At 39.3% G+C, this 15,691-nt stretch overlaps 2 protein-coding genes across 3 annotated transcripts in view; one reads left to right on the top strand and one right to left on the bottom strand.

The window, feature by feature from the left end:
- Positions 1 to 2,965: 2,965 nt before the first annotated feature.
- Positions 2,966 to 10,950, top strand: RPL5 (ribosomal protein L5). Of its 2 annotated transcripts, none has more exons than XM_082648490.1 (8): positions 2,966 to 3,052; positions 4,240 to 4,309; positions 4,395 to 4,510; positions 5,671 to 5,805; positions 7,130 to 7,332; positions 8,040 to 8,218; positions 10,276 to 10,360; positions 10,764 to 10,950. In XM_082648490.1, exons 1-8 carry the CDS (start codon positions 3,050 to 3,052, stop codon positions 10,861 to 10,863), a joined length of 891 nt encoding a protein of 296 aa, XP_082504616.1. In that variant the 5' UTR covers positions 2,966 to 3,049; the 3' UTR covers positions 10,864 to 10,950. The 2 variants fall into 2 exon arrangements, with proteins under 2 accessions (XP_082504616.1, XP_082504615.1); XM_082648489.1 differs by having other exon boundaries at positions 8,040 to 8,217; positions 10,272 to 10,360; positions 10,764 to 10,948.
- A 210-nt stretch (positions 10,951 to 11,160) lies between these two features.
- DIPK1A (divergent protein kinase domain 1A) overlaps positions 11,161 to 15,691 on the bottom strand; it is a 119,282-nt gene continuing 114,751 nt past the window's right edge. Inside the window, exons 4-5 of the mRNA XM_082648469.1 lie at positions 14,669 to 14,845; positions 11,161 to 13,426 (exon numbers count right to left, since the gene is read on the bottom strand). Coding sequence (XP_082504595.1) covers positions 12,614 to 13,426; positions 14,669 to 14,845 — 990 coding nt within the window. The 3' untranslated portion in view covers positions 11,161 to 12,613. The remainder of the gene's footprint in view (positions 13,427 to 14,668; positions 14,846 to 15,691) is intronic.

The raw sequence follows: 15,691 nt of genomic DNA, 5'->3' as shown, positions 1-15,691 counted from the left end.
TTTCAATAAAGAACTAGCTGATTAGGGCAGTAGGTAGGTACCTCAAATTCATAATATATGGGTAACATATATGGCAAAATAAATATGGGAAAACTTTCCATATTTTATTGTTAAATCATCACTACCAGAACTAAAAACTGCTGATTTATTTGATAAAACTGAGTTTGCTTTCATTTCAAATAATAAAAGAAATATTTCCTATTCTAACAGGAATCAGTGTTTTATTTTTAATAATTTCCCCATTTTTTTTCCTCCCCTTTGGCCACGCCGTGCTGCTTTCAGGATCTTAGTTCCCCGACCAGGTATTTCACGGGCAGTGAAAGCACCGAGTCGTAACCACTGGACCACCAGGGAATTCCCAATGTTTTATTTTTTATCTTGAAATAATTTCAAGATCACAGATTGGTTGTAAGAACAGTACAAAGAATTTTCATATACCCTTCTTCCAGATTCCCTATTGTTAACATTTTAACATGTTTGCCTTATCATTTTCTTTCTCTTTACATATATGTATATGTGTACATACACACAAATGTAATTATTTTCTGAGTCATTTGTTGAGCGTAAGTTGCTGAAATAATATCTATTACTCCAAAATAGTTCAGAGTATATTTCCTAAAAAATAAGAACACTCTCATATATAACCATAGTGTGCTTATCAAAATAAAATTAACATTGATCTATTGCTACCATCTAATTCACAGATTCCATTCAAATTTCACTGATTGTTCTGAGAATGTCCTTTGTACAAAAGAAATAAAAAACCTTCCTTTTTCTTTTTTTCCTTTCTTGTCCAGGATGAAGTCTAGGATCACACATTGCATGAAGTTTGTCATGTCACTTTGGTCTCTTTTAATCTGGAATAGTTCTTTAAGTCTTTCCTTATCCATCAGGATTTTGTCACTTTTGAAGAATGCAGACAGTTACTTTGTAGAATATCCCTCAATCTAGGTTTGTTTGCAGTTTCATCATGTATCAGACAATTAAATTAGACTGTGTTCTCAGTGCATGATATCAGGAGGCACACAAAACTGACTTGTCCCATTACTGTGATTTTTAAGTATTACTACTTGAACAAGATTATGTTGGTCGAGGGTGCTGGACAAGTTCCCCCTGGTTCCTGGTGTCACCAACTGCACTGGCTGAGCCAGCCACGCTAGCCACAACCCCCCAGCTGCAACCAAAGTGAATAGGTTCACATATTTTAATTTTGTTCTTATAAAGGTTTATAAGGTAAGAAGAAGCAAGATAAGAAGAATAAAACATTTAATTGTGTGTTAGCTTGCTTCATAACATCCAAATATTCAGGTTAATGGTATGTGGCCTTCATTTGTACCCTTGCCCTACAACGTGCAAAAGTTAGGGCTGGACCTATTTCCAGGTAGACTTTCCCTCTTGATGATTCCACCTGCAATGTAAGCAGGGCCTGACTAAGACACGTGGCATGTTTTGTAGGCTAATAACTTGATGGACTATCAAAATGAAGGTCTTATGTACTTTCTATAAACACAAATTGTATGCCTCTTTCTTTACATTTCCAAAAGCCACTCGACAAAGATGGAACCACACTTGCCTGTGAGGAATGTTTCAGCATTTCTCCTTGAGGGCTTTGTAGACCTTGGCCAGAGTGGACTCAATGTAAATTTTTCTGGTTATAAAAGGAGTTACAAATTGAAACCAGAGGAAACTGGCCTCACGATTCTGATTTGTTTCAAGTGGCAGTTCTTTAGAACCACTTAATCTGGTCATTCTGTTCAGCAGACCCTTCTCCCATCTCTGACACTGAGCAGTTTACATGCTGATTCTTTCCTGCTAGATTAAACTTATACACACTCATGTCCCAAGAGCAGTCTTAAATCATTGGAGGATGGGGGTACAGAGTTAAAATTCATTCTAAGGATGGGTACATTTTAAATTGCTGTGCCAGTATGTAATTTGTCTTTTTTTCCTGGTGGAGTCAGTAAATTCCAATATTGGGAAAATAGAATTTGTTTTCTATGTTCCTGAGACCTTTTGGCTTGGCTTGATTGAGGCCAAATATAAAATGTAGACTCCCAGTCCCCAAGCCAGCCAGTCTGATTTACTAGAGGTGGTGAATATTCAGATATTTGCATTTTACCTAGTACCCACACAATTCCCATGCAATAGCCCAAAGACCACCTTTGAAATACTGTTGGGTGAGGGAATACTGTTTCTTGAGGTGCTTTTTTGTTTGGTGGGTTGGTTGATTGGTTCTTCTCAGTCTCTGTGTGGAGAATAGGGAATTCTTAAGTTGCAATTAGTTTTAAAAGAAGGAAAAAAAGGACTTAGAAAAAAGTTATGTTGACTAGATGAGAGTGATGGAGGGAGGGAAAAGGAATAAGGCAGTCAGGGATCAGGGAAGACGATGGAGGGAGACAGTAGTACGTTTTTTTTTTTTACCATTTAACAAATACCGAATACTTACTGAATGTGAGTACTGTGCTAAATGCTGGAGATTCAAAGGTGAACTCGACAGCAGGGCCCACCCTCAGGGAGTTTACAATCTAGGGTAGGCTGAGACAGGTACAAAGGTGCTGTGGGAAGGCCCCTAACCCAGGCTTGGCTTCCTGAGGGGGAATCTGCATGCTCTGGACCCGGAGTAGTCAAGGAGGGGGTAAAGGGGCTCTAGAGCTAATTCATTCTATTTAATTTTTAAACTTTTTTTTTTCTTGCTTACAAAAGTAATAATGTTTGTTATGAAACAACTTCCTAGCATAGGAAAGTGAAAGCCTTTTACAATCCTCCCTGCTACTGATCACCGCCCTTCCCTGTCGGATCACCAGTCAGGAGATTGGGACTCCGCGACTTTGAGGATTTGTTTCGGGAAGGCGAAGTCCAGCATCGGTCCTCCTACCAGCAGGCGGTGGAGTACTGCAAGCCAGGCGGCCGGCGGGTCTCTCTTCCACACGTCGCTGGCGTGAGCGTCGGCGCTACATACTGCGCCTGCGCACGCGCCACGGCCTTTTTCCCCCCCCGGAGCCGTGCTGGTTTTGCAGCTTGGTGGCGGTTAGAGCTTCTGTTCTACAGGATGGTGAGTGTGTATCTCGGTCTCGGGGCTACAGATGCATGGGGGTTCCCCCTCCTTGTCCTAAAGGCAGGCTAGGTTCCGTCTGGCGCTGTGCAGGGATCGGATGCCATTAGATTGCCGGCTCTGCCGTGGTCGGGCTGCAGCTCCCAGCGTGGCCTTAATGGCTGCCACGGCGCACAAGCGGGCGGGGGGAGGGGTTGAAGAAGAGGGGGAGTTGGGGCAGAGGATTGGGGATGGGGTGAGTATAGTAGACAAACGACAGGGTTAGTGCTGGCCCGGCAGAGGGGGCACCGGCAGGCGGCCGGGGCGAGGAGATTGCGTAGAGTCAGTCTCAGACTAGCTGGGGGATGCCTGAGTGGAGACGGGCTGCGGCTCCTCGGACCCAGCTCCACCCATGACTGCTTGGTGGGTTTTCCGGGAGAGCGTCGGGGCTGGCAAATTGTTCGGAAAACCTGTGTTTTGGGGCCGAAGAAGTGGCTTTTAAGCCACAACCGTCAGTAGAACCTGGAGGCTGTGGGGTCTCTGGGCCCCGAAAAGAAGCTCATTTACTTTGGTATGCGTCGCCTGCCTCTTTCTCTATATCGTCGCTGGCTCCGCTTTTTAATGATTCTTCGGGTGGGTGTTGCTTTAGTTGGTGGGGGTCAGTGTTGTTTTAATCGGGAGTAATTGCTGAATATATCCTTGGCCAGTTATGTTTTGTGGCAAGTAATTTAGGCTTTTGAAATACATTTGTGGAAAGAGGGAAATATTAGGTTCTCGAAATGGGACAGTGTTAAGAACAGATTGACGTTTGCAAGATTGCTGTCTTGAACAGTGTTTTGCAAAGTTGGTCACTAGGATTATTGCTGGTCCAATAGGGAACAAAAGTTGAGAGTAAGTTTAAGAATTTAAAATCAATGTGACAGTTTTATATCTGGTGAATATAATAAATTGGCCTGCATTTTGTATGTTTTTTCATTCCATCTTTCCTGCTGATTCATTTTTATTTTGCTTTATGAAACTGTCAGTCTTGACATATGGAAAGTAGGAGAAAAAGTGATTCTTGACTTCAGATTTGAGAAAGTGATGGTTGTGTCTGGATTCACTTTTGAAGTTTAAGTGTTATTTTGTTACACAGTTAACACAAATGTCAAAAGTATCAGAAGCTAAAACATTTATCAAAGTTTTAATAACATTTTTTTATCTTAAAGGGGTTTGTTAAAGTTGTCAAGAATAAGGCCTACTTCAAGAGGTACCAAGTGAAATTTAGAAGACGGCGAGGTATGGTCAGGTTTTCATGTTCACGACATGAAAAGAATCTGCTTTGTAGTGGAATAGACTTTTTTAAATTACTTTTTTTTTTCAGAGGGCAAAACTGACTACTATGCTCGGAAACGATTGGTAATTCAAGATAAAAATAAGTACAACACACCCAAATACAGAATGATAGTTCGTGTAACTAACAGAGATATCATTTGTCAGGTAAGTTGTATTCTAGACGCAAGTAATGGATGGTAACCTCCACCCCCCCCCTTCTGCCCTCACTGTGGTAGAAAAGTTGTACTTGGGGAGCAAAACACAACGTATGCATTAGGTCCATCTAGTCTAGTGCCTGGCACTCCAAGGAACATTGAGTAGTTCTTTTAGTAGGTTTGAAGTTGGAGCCTGGGAAATTGGTACTGTAAAAAATACTCTGAGGATCAGCTGTTTGGCAATCCTGACCGAGTTTAATTCCATTCACTTTCTAATTGGTGGGGGTGGGGTGGGGGTGGGGGTGGGATTAGAGAAGTTCATGGCACTGTGCTATTTTTGTGGGGGTGGGAGGGTAAATTTGAGACCCAGTAGAAGGTTCTTGCCCATTCCAATTCCAGTAAGATAATAGAATTTATTGTGGACTGAGTTCACTTATCCAATACTTTGAAGAGGTAGGTAGTTGTGAATGTTAAATTAGACTCTTAAGATTATTTTTATTCTTGATTATTGTTCAAAATAGGTTTTAGTAAATACTTAACGAAGGTGTCTCCCATGTAAAAGACTTACAGAAAGTGGCAATTTGCTCCTAGAAGGTAGTTTTCTGGGCTTTTACAACTAGGAAAACTTTTCGTACTTGAGATTTGGAGGAGACAGGCACATTTATTTTCTGGCCAGACTAATTTGTTGGTTGTGAAGGCAATCTCTTCCTCCATACCTAAGTTCAGATAACTAAATATTAGGTTTTCTGAAACATTGTTGGACTTAGATATGCTTAGTTTAAAAGGTGTTTGAAATAATCAGGGATTCCTTTTTGATTTTTCAAAGTGCCTCCTTAATTCACCAGCTTTCCCAGCTCAAGGTCTTTTCAGTATTTCTCAGAAGTAAGGAACTACAGTATAACTTATTCCAAAGGTATTTTAATATTCGATGTCTGTGGTAATTTGAGACTTATGTACTGTGAAATTAGTCAAACATACTTACAAACTCATAAACCTACCTTCTGTAGTTGACCAGGCCATAATTGTTGAAGGTGAGTGGGTTTAACAAAGATCTTAAGTGATGCAGATCTGTGTGTTTTTTTGTTAAATCTTTTGAAAAAGAAGGCACTTAGGAAGTAATCCACAAAACAGTGAAAACAGATTACTAACCTGTTTTTTCTCTTATTGTAGATTGCTTATGCCCGTATAGAAGGAGATATGATAGTTTGTGCAGCTTATGCTCATGAACTCCCGAAATATGGTGTGAAGGTTGGCCTGACAAATTATGCTGCAGCATATTGTACTGGCCTGCTGCTGGCACGCAGGGTATGTACAAGATTACTTTAAGTGATGTATTTTGGAATTAGCTCACTGGAGTTGTCTGCAACATAGATGGTTCACACATGGATAAGACACCTTCAGCTAGCTGTGGGGAGAGAGGAGTGCCTCCTGTTGCCCTGTGGCTTATGAGGGCGTCACCAGGGAAGATAATTTTATATAAATACCTTGTTTAAGACAGAGATGTACTTTATAATCTGGGGAAGCCTTTTTTTCTGTTTTCTCCCATTTGTTGGGTATATCTAGACCAATAGAATTATTTTGCATTGATGGATATCTGTAATCTGTGCTGTCTGATATGGTAGCCGCTAGCCACATGTAGCTATTAAGCGCTTGAAATGTGTCTAGTGCTGCTGATAACTGAGTTTTTAACTTAAATATGAATAGCAGGTTGTGGCTAGTTGGTGACTGTCTTGTTGGACAGATCTAGTCAGAAGTGTAGATCTTACCATCAGCGTACATTAAAAATGCAGACTATACCCCACACCTTCAGAATTTATATTCTCATAGGGTGTCCAGGTGATTTATATGCATGCTAAATTTTGAGAAGCAGTGCCTTAAGCTTTCGAGGCGGGGGTAGGCATTGGTGGGGGGATTCATTTTTGTTTTAATAATCTTTGCCTTTGGGTGGCAACATTTCCTATAAAAGGAAAAGGAAATGAAAATGTGTTCTTACCTTGTTTTTGTTTTCTGACCTTGTTTTGCAGTGGAATTGTTAAGCATGCATCATTGTTGGGGACCCACATCTTCACTGGTTATAAACATGTTTGGGTTGGGACATTGTCTTTTATATGAGCATCTTGGTGCAAAGGCACTATAGATAACTAGCAGAGTAGTGGCACATATTAACATAATACAGTGGCAGGGTAGAGCCACAAAAGGTGTTCTCTTCAGCACAGGATCCTACTCATAATACTGTAATCAAATTAAACAAAACTGCCTATGATAATATTTAATATTTGGTGGTTGAATTATAGCTAAATATGACCGAGGAAAGGTGGAGATTACTTCCCTTGAGTAAATATATAAGAATCAAATTTAAGTATCATGTCCTTATTGATTGCTATAGAAATCAAGTATGGACAATGTAGCAGGTTCAGAAACTGTTAAACAGTTATACTTGTTGGTAAAATTGGATATCTGAAATTTCTTTTTGTGGCATTTAAAAATTGATATGTAAAAGCAGATTGGGATAAAGAGAAAAAGTGATTTGGAAGGAAATTTTTTGTCAGGTCATTAAAGTTGTGAATTTTGAGATATTGTTGTTTGAATATATTCTAACAAGCATTTAGATTGGCTTCTTTGTTAATAGCTTCTTAATAGGTTTGGTATGGACAAAATTTATGAAGGCCAAGTCGAGGTGACTGGAGATGAATACAATGTTGAAAGCATTGATGGTCAACCTGGTGCCTTCACCTGTTACTTGGATGCAGGGCTTGCCAGGACTACTACTGGGAATAAAGTTTTTGGGGCCCTGAAGGGAGCTGTCGATGGAGGCTTGTCTATCCCTCACAGGTAATAATAGTATTCAGGGCCTCGTTGCCTGGACTCCAGTACTGCACTGTTTCTAACTGGTTGGGCTGTGGAGATAACTGAACCAATTAGAGTAATAGTAGCTATCATTGTGTACCTGCCATGTGCTGGGTACTGTGCAAAGGGAACCTGGCAGGGTGGGAAGGAACTGTAACATGGTTTATAAATGAAGAGACTGGGGTTCAGGGGTAAAATTATTTGTCCAAGGTTTTAGAGCCAATAAACGGAAGAGCCAGTGTTGAAACCACTACCTTTTCCACCAGTACTCCCCCTATTTTTTTTTGTTTGTTTGTTTAATTCAGAATGAAAATTTGTTTACTGAGTTATGGGGAAATATGGACTCTAGGGGGGGGAAAGTTTGAGAAAAAGACAAATTTTTAAACTTTCAACTGGAAATAAGAGTGTAGGCTGTCCTTTGCTATGAAATAAGGAGAACTAACTTCATAGTGGCCTTGGTTCATTTAATGGTATTTAAAGGTGCTTGTGGCATGATTTTCTATCCTGGAATTCAAAAATTAGCTGCTGAATGATGATGTCCCACTAACTGAGCAGTCAGTAGTTGGTCCTTTGGTTGCATATGATGCAATTAATTGTTTCAAGACGGGACTGATGGCAGCTACTGAAATGAATTCCTTCTAGTGAACTGATTTCAACCATTATATACTAAAACATGGAAAACTTTATTTCAGTACCAAACGGTTCCCTGGTTATGATTCAGAAAGCAAAGAATTCAATGCTGAGGTACACCGAAAGCACATCATGGGGCAGAACGTTGCAGATTATATGCGTTACCTGATTGAAGAAGATGAAGATGCTTACAAGAAACAATTCTCTCAATACATAAAGAACAACGTAACTCCAGACATGGTAAAAATTTAACTAAAAATACCTGTATTGGTAAATTTATAGAACCGGGTTTCCTACCTGTTTTGAGTGGGTATGTTAATACAGTTTTATTTCAGGTTAACAGTTAAAAGTTGAATATGGGCATGTTAAAATGAAATTGGGATGTTGCACCTAGGGTAGGTTAAAAGTCAGACAAGATACTGACTTGAGGAGCGGGACTTGTCAACATGCTTTTAGGAATCTCTTAGATGCTGAAGGATGGCAGGCTTCAGGCATCCAAATCTAAAGCCTTTGGTGGCTTTTATGCATTTGGCTGTTCTGTATTTATAAATTTCATTCATGTGGTCATAATCTACTCCAATATGAGGTGCTAGTTACTAGACTTCACTCATTTTGAGGTCATGGGGAAAAAAAGGTTCTTTCTTCATTCTTAGCAGATAAGTGCTATGTTCTGGACTTTCTCAGTGTCTCAGGCATGCACACAAAAAGGGAGATGTACAGATTCTATCACTAGTTCTGTGTGATGTTGCAAAAGTGAAGGGACCCGTGTTTTCAAAAGTCAGTTTAATGCTGCAAAGTTTATCACCCCTAAAGTTGAGTCTCAGGGCTCTCTCTATTAATACATTGGGGTAATTGATGATGACAGTGCGAGTTTCGATAGCGAAGGCATAGAACACAAAAAACACAGATTATTATAAATGTATTACAAATACAGAATTATATGTAAATTGATATATATCAAGTAATTGTTTTTATTAGGTTTTTTTCTGTTGCTGCATATTTTGTATTTGGCATACCTATGTCTGAAAATTATTTTTAAAATAGAGTTATAATTGAGGGAAAGATCACTTTCTGTTTTTGCATTATTTTCCTTTGCTAATAAGCTTTATACAAATGCATGTAGTAACTGCATTTTAAAAAATTTATTTTTGGCTGCGTTGGGTCTTTGTAGCTGCACACGGGCTTTCTCTAGTTGCGGAGAGCGGGGGCTACTCTTCCTTGTGGTGTGCATGCTTCTCATTGCGGTGGCTTCTCGTTGCGGAGCACGGGCTCTAGGCGTATGGGCTTCAGTAGTTGTGGCTCGTGGGCTCTAGAGCACAGGCTCCGTAGTTGTGGCACACGGGCTTAGTTGCTCCGCGGCATGTGGGATCTTCCCAGACCAGGGCTTGAACCCGTGGGATTCTTAACCACTGAGCCACCAGGGAAGCCCAGTAATTGCATTTTACTCACGTGGAATGAGTAGTTTTAGAGACCTGGATTACCTTGACTCACTCTTCAGGAAGGCTGTAATTGTTACTGAATTTCACACATTTTACAGTTTCTCTTCCTGACTTGATCTTCCATGTGATCAATAGTCATTTGGGGTGGGGGTATTAAAACACTTCAGAGAGTTGCAGCATTGTTTTTTGTTGAATTTTAGAACAAAATTCTCATTAATGTTTCTAATTGGACAGCGGTTTTCTAGGGAAATTCGGGCCTCTTTCTGATTCCACAGAGGCCTGATACTGCTGCCAGATACTGGTGATTTGTGGTAGTAGATCAAGAGGTTCCTGGTGTGGGATTCTGGGAATAACTTTTGAAAAGACCTATCAGAAATCAGTGGGAAATAGAAATATGGGGAACGTGGGAGGACAGAGATGTATTTGGCAGTTGCTTGTTAGTCCGTGTATTTTTCATCTTAAATCTTAAATGCTGGCATGTATCCATACTTGAATGAAAGAATTTAGGTCAGATGGTTTTAAATGAGCATAAAATGTGTTTCTACAGAAAACAGTTTGCTTTAAACTTAAGTGACTCATGAAGTATAGCTGAATTATTCAGAAATACATGCGAATTTTTCTTGAGGAAGATTGTTGTGTTTGTGAATAGTGTCAATTCATGTTGCTTATGGTAAAAACTGGGACTTTCTTAGGAAAAGATGGGTTACAAAAAGATATCAATATTGATCTAGTTTAGCTCCTTTTGAGAATCTGGCTTAGAAGGACAAAATAGAGCAAGCAGTAGAAAAGTGTGTTTTATTACTGTTTAGGGCATATGAAATGAAACCAAGTACTGTTTGCTTTGCTTTGTTTCAGATGGAGGAGATGTATAAGAAGGCTCATGCTGCAATACGAGAGAATCCAGTGTATGAGAAGAAGCCTAAGAAAGAAGTTAAAAAGAAGAGGTATGTGTTTTACTGTTTTTTGAAGAGAAAGAGGTTGGGAGGGGTTCCTGCCTTGTTTCATCTCGCTCAGACTCTGAGTGAAGTTGTGCAAACTCGATCACTAGCTCTGCATGATGTTGCAGAGGTGAGGGGAACCAGGTTTGCTAAAGTAATTGTGGTGATAGAAATGTATTGGCCTTGGATGCTACCGAGGTGGCCCATTCTGTCCCAGTACATTGACACTGTCAATTATTGCATTTTTTAATAGGCTAACTAAGGAAGAGAACAGGTATTGGACTTGGGATTATTTGACCTCCATTTTATTACAAAGTGGGTCTTTTTCAAAGTTAAATATTCTCTATTCTCTTTCGCTATGGTTTTTAAAATTTATGTCCCTTTCTCTTCTTTTTACCTTGTTCTGTAGGTGGAACCGTCCCAAAATGTCACTTGCCCAGAAGAAAGATCGGGTAGCTCAGAAGAAGGCAAGCTTCCTTAGAGCTCAGGAACGGGCTGCTGAGAGTTAATAAACCAAACCACAATTTCTATGAAGATTTTTCAGATAAAGACAGTAATAAACTTATTGAACAAGTAGCTGTTTCTGTGTTAAGCTCTTGTTAATGAAACTGTGGGAAGTACCTGAAATCGACAGTATTTTCCTTCCAGAAACAAGTGTAGCTTTTTCCAGAAAATCTTACATATTGCCTCAAAGTTCATACCTTGGGCATCTGTTCTTCCTGACAGGAGTTATCCCTTGAATTGTATGATGTGCAGCTGTCCTTAAAAAGTCTGGCAAGCAACAGACAAACCTTCCCCTAGAAATATTTCTTCCATTCATTTATTGTAACCACACGATGAGTTGGAAGAAAAAGTACCTTCAAAGTTTACAATTTTAAAGTAAGTGAAACTGATGCTACTCCATGGCTTTAGTTCTTGAGAGAGAGCTCTCCAATGAAGGTCATATAATTTTAACACATTTATCCAGGTGAAACCTTTGAGCAGAAAATACTGGTTCTTTTTAAATTTTATTTATTATTTATTTTTGCGGTACGCGGGCCTCTCACTGTTGTGGCCTCTCTCGTTGCGGAGCACAGGCTCCGGACGTGCAGGCTCAGCGGCCATGGCTCACGGGCCCAGCTGCTCCGCGGCATGTGGGACCTTCCTGGACCGGGTCACGAACCCGCGTCCCCTGCATCGGCAGGTGGACTCTCAACCACTGCGCCACCAGGGAAGCCCGAAAATGCTGGTTCTTTAATTATAAGAGGTGTTTCGTTTTATGGAGTTGAAAGGCCAGATCTGAATAAACACAAAAGAGAGGAGCAAATACTAACCCTTGTATATCAAGTTTACATGAGAAAAAGAGATGGATATATTTACATGCCTCTTGAGAAACAGTCCTTTGGCCAATAGGGAATACTGTTTGTTTGAAAATGGAAAATTATTAATAGGAAGTTTATGATTTCAGAGTCCTGCTCTTAATGTCCCACTTTCCCATAGCTCAGATTCAGGATATGTGTACCTGTGTTAGGTTTGTGGCCTAAAGATACGAGTTTTGAAGACCAGTTGGCTGGCTGATACTAAGATACAGACCCTTAAATCTAGGATGATGAACTCATCCATATTCAGCCTCTAAAATTGGCAATTATATATTGCCAAGTAGAATGCTTCTGATGGGTTTTCAGTGGGTAAGAGCCACTCAACTTTCTGAAGCCACATAAAATGTGATGTCTAAATGAGTTAAGTGTATTTATAAGAAACCATGCTATTAACCCAACATCTGTTTATAAAGGAGTAATTTTAATTTACCTGCTTTGCAGTCTTAATTTCTGTTAATGTGCAAACTTTACCATGCTGAGACATTAGTAAATTTATAAATTTTCTTTTTTAAACAGCAGCTTCAATGCAAACACAATTTCCAGCACTGATATTTTGGCTAACAAATCTACAAAATACTCTGACCGTTGATGTTTATGGAATGAGGCTTTTCACAGCATTTTTAAGTCATTAGTCAAAATAGTTACACAGTGAATGTACTAGGAAATGTACCAGCGTTTCTAAAAGGGCAGGAATGAATATTTTTGGACCTTTTGATCCTATACCTCCTGCCATTACTTCAGCAATCAACATGTATTTTAAGATGATGGCTTCCTTAGGATCAGGGGAAAGGAGTTTTGTGATAACTGGCAAGGATTTGAATCAAGCCATTTAGAAAAAAATGTTCAAGATTTTTCTTTTGAAGTGCTAAATTTCTTAAAATGGTCACAATGTCCAAATGAACTAAGAGTCGTTTGTGTAGGAAATTTTCTTCCACAGTAATGTCTTTAGGTTATTTAGTATCAAAGAATGTTCCATTTCCATTTGATTTGCTGTGACTTTGAGAGCAATACAGGAATACAGCTGCTTTTCTAATTCTTCACGAATTTCAACTGGAGCACCACGCAACAGGTAGTCTTTGAGTAACTGACAGGCTTTTGCCAAGTTTGGTTGGATCACTTCTGAGGTACACTTCATTGTATTCTGATCACAGCTAGTTCGACAATCCGTGCCATAGACACAGTCCAAATCAGACTCACAGTGACGATCCTTTATAAGTTCTTTCAGGTTTGTCTCTGGCACAATTTTTCTCATGTCCACCATTTTCAAATCATACTTATCATTATATCCTAGGTTTTTGGCACTAGTATCGCACATGAGGAAGTTTCCATAGGGGCCATGGAAAACATCTTCCACAAATTCTAGAAGTCCTATGGCTATTTTAGCCTTTCTAGGCCAGGATGGTGTGAACAACTGATCCATGCTTCTTCTGAACCCAGATGGAATAAAAAGTTCAATGACCCATGGAAGGCTTATTCCATAAAGGGAGGTATATTCAACACTTTCCATCACATAGAGATCACCACAGAATCCCATTAATTTGGGGGTATGTTCTTTATCTTGAAGTATTACCATGAGAAGAAATTCATTTAATTGAAGAAGTGCCCATGCTGACTTTGCTTCTCCCAAGGAAACCTGGCCATCTTTGTCTCCATCAGCCACTGTCAAGATGAGATTAACCAGTTCAGAGAGGTTGCCTTGGTCACCCAACTTTGCCTGTAAAGATAAGAATTTGACTAATTATACAGAAGCAATGAAAAACAATCTCATATGTAACATACTAACTTCCTTTACAGGGATAATTACCATGCTAAGTAATAATCTTGCTACTGAATACCCATAGGAGACTTAATACCTTTCCAAATATTTATGTTTGCTAAGTGAGTCAGAACTATGTTTTATGTACTTGAGGTGAAACCCACTTTGCTAAGTATGTTAAGAAATAGCCACCTTAACGCCCATAGCCTCCTTAGACCTTGTAGATAAATACAGTTAACCAAGCCATTAATTAATCTTTGTCTTATTCATACACTTACTTGCAAAATTGCAGTGTAATTTGCCCATATCCAAAGTTAACGGGTCAACTACAAATTATTTTCTCCTATTTTGTAATTGTTATTATATTAATTATTTTATTCAAGGTGTTCCAATAATGAATGCTACAAGTATTTCCCTGTGGAGACTCTCTGGCATAAAACAGTCTAAAACTGTAAACTGTTCAAAGAAAAGAAAGATTTTGAGTTAAAATATAAGAGCAATAAAAATGAGAAAAAGATTCTTTCCAAAAGTGTAATTATTTTCATTGTTTTTTGGCCGTGGCTTGCGGAAGTTCCCCGACCCGTTCTCGAACCCGCACCCTTGGCAGTGAAAGTGCGGAGTCCTAACCACTGGACCCAGGGAATTCCCAATATTTTCATACTTCTATTTAATCTCTGAGTATTTCTTTAAATTAAAAAAATAATTTGCGGGCTTCCCTGGTGGCGCAGTGGTTGAGAGTCTGCCTGCCGATGCAGGGGACACGGGTTCGTGCCCCGGTCTGGGAAGATCCCACATGCCGCGGAGCTGCTGGGCCCGTGAGCCATGGCCGCTAGCCTGCGCGTCCAGAGCCTGTGCTCCGCAACGGGAGAGGCCACAACAGTGAGAGGCCCGCGTACCGCAAAAAAAAAAAAATTGGAATCAGTCTACTAACTTTATTTCACCTTTTTAAAAAAAGTGTATCAGTTTTAATGTCAAGCTATAGAGCAGCCCATCTACTTAATGAACTCTCACATCTGGACATTTTTAGTGATAGTAATGTTAAACACCCTCCATACATTTTTTTCTTTGAATTATTTCCTCAAGATAGAGTCCCTGATATAGCTCAAAGAATACCAACATTTTTATGGCTTAGAATGAGGTCCTGCCAGCTTCCAGAAGAGTACCACTTCACACTAGCAACATGTGAATGCATATACTTACTTTAAAGAGACTGTAGACCATTTCTTTGAATTTCTGTACAGTAGTTCCCCTAGTTGGCTTATCAAATAGCACTATTTCTTTCCTTGGTTCCAATTCAGTTCCAAAATCAAGATGAAGTGCTTGTTCCATTTGACATTTCACAACACCTGGTAGATTATCCCAAATCCCTAAATACATCTGTGAAAAGAATGACAAGTTATGCTTTAGGCAGAGTAGAAAACTCTAATCTACCACGATATTTTTAGTGTCCTCCTCTTAAAAAAACACACAAGCAACAAAACCGAGATTGAGCTGACTTCCTGAATTGCAAATTTGAAATCATACTTCAAAGCTTTTTTCCTTAATTTTTTTAAATTATAATAAAAGTATTGCATACCTAAATATATATGTATATTTTTGACCATGGTCATCAGTTTTATTATTTTCCATTTTTTAAATTGTAAAATATCAAAAATAGAAAATTTACCATCTTAACTATTTTTAACATGCAGTTCAGTGGTATTAGATTCATGAGGTTGTGCTACCATCACCACCATCTGTCTCCAGAACTCTTTTCATTTTGTAAAATTGAAACTCTCTACTCCCTGTTCCCCTTCTTCCCCCAGCCCCCAGCTCATCACCAGTCCACTTTCTGTCTTTATGATTTTGACTACTCAGTCTAAGTATCTCATATAAGTGGAATCATACAGAATCTGTCCTTTTGTGACTGGCTTATTTCATAATGTCCTGAAGGTTTATCCACATTGTAGCATGTATCACAATTTCCTTCCTTTTTAAAGCTGAATACTATTACATTGTAGGAATATCCCACATTTTGCATTTCCTTTCATCCACTGATTGACACTTGGGTTGCTTCCATGTTTTAGCTATTGTGAATATTATGAACATGGATATACAAATATCTCTTCGAGATCCTGATTTCAATTCTTTTACATATATACCCAGAAGTGGAATTTCTGAATCATAGGGTCATGCTACTTTTAATTTTTTGAGGAGCTGCCAACCTGTTTTTCTCAGCGGCTA

This window comes from Grampus griseus (assembly GCF_964374135.1).
Source record: "Grampus griseus genome assembly, chromosome: 1".
Classification (NCBI taxonomy): Eukaryota; Metazoa; Chordata; class Mammalia; order Artiodactyla; family Delphinidae; genus Grampus; species Grampus griseus.
The sequence above is the reverse complement of the archived record's forward strand: the minus strand, read 5'-3'. Positions and strand labels throughout refer to the sequence as shown.

Coding starts and splice junctions, on each gene's coding strand:
- RPL5 (XM_082648489.1), top strand. Junction 4,511..5,670: donor ACAGAGATATCATTTGTCAG/GTAAGTTGTATT, acceptor CTCTTATTGTAG/ATTGCTTATGCCCGTATAGA. Junction 8,218..10,271: donor ACAACGTAACTCCAGACATG/GTAAAAATTTAA, acceptor GCTTTGTTTCAG/ATGGAGGAGATGTATAAGAA.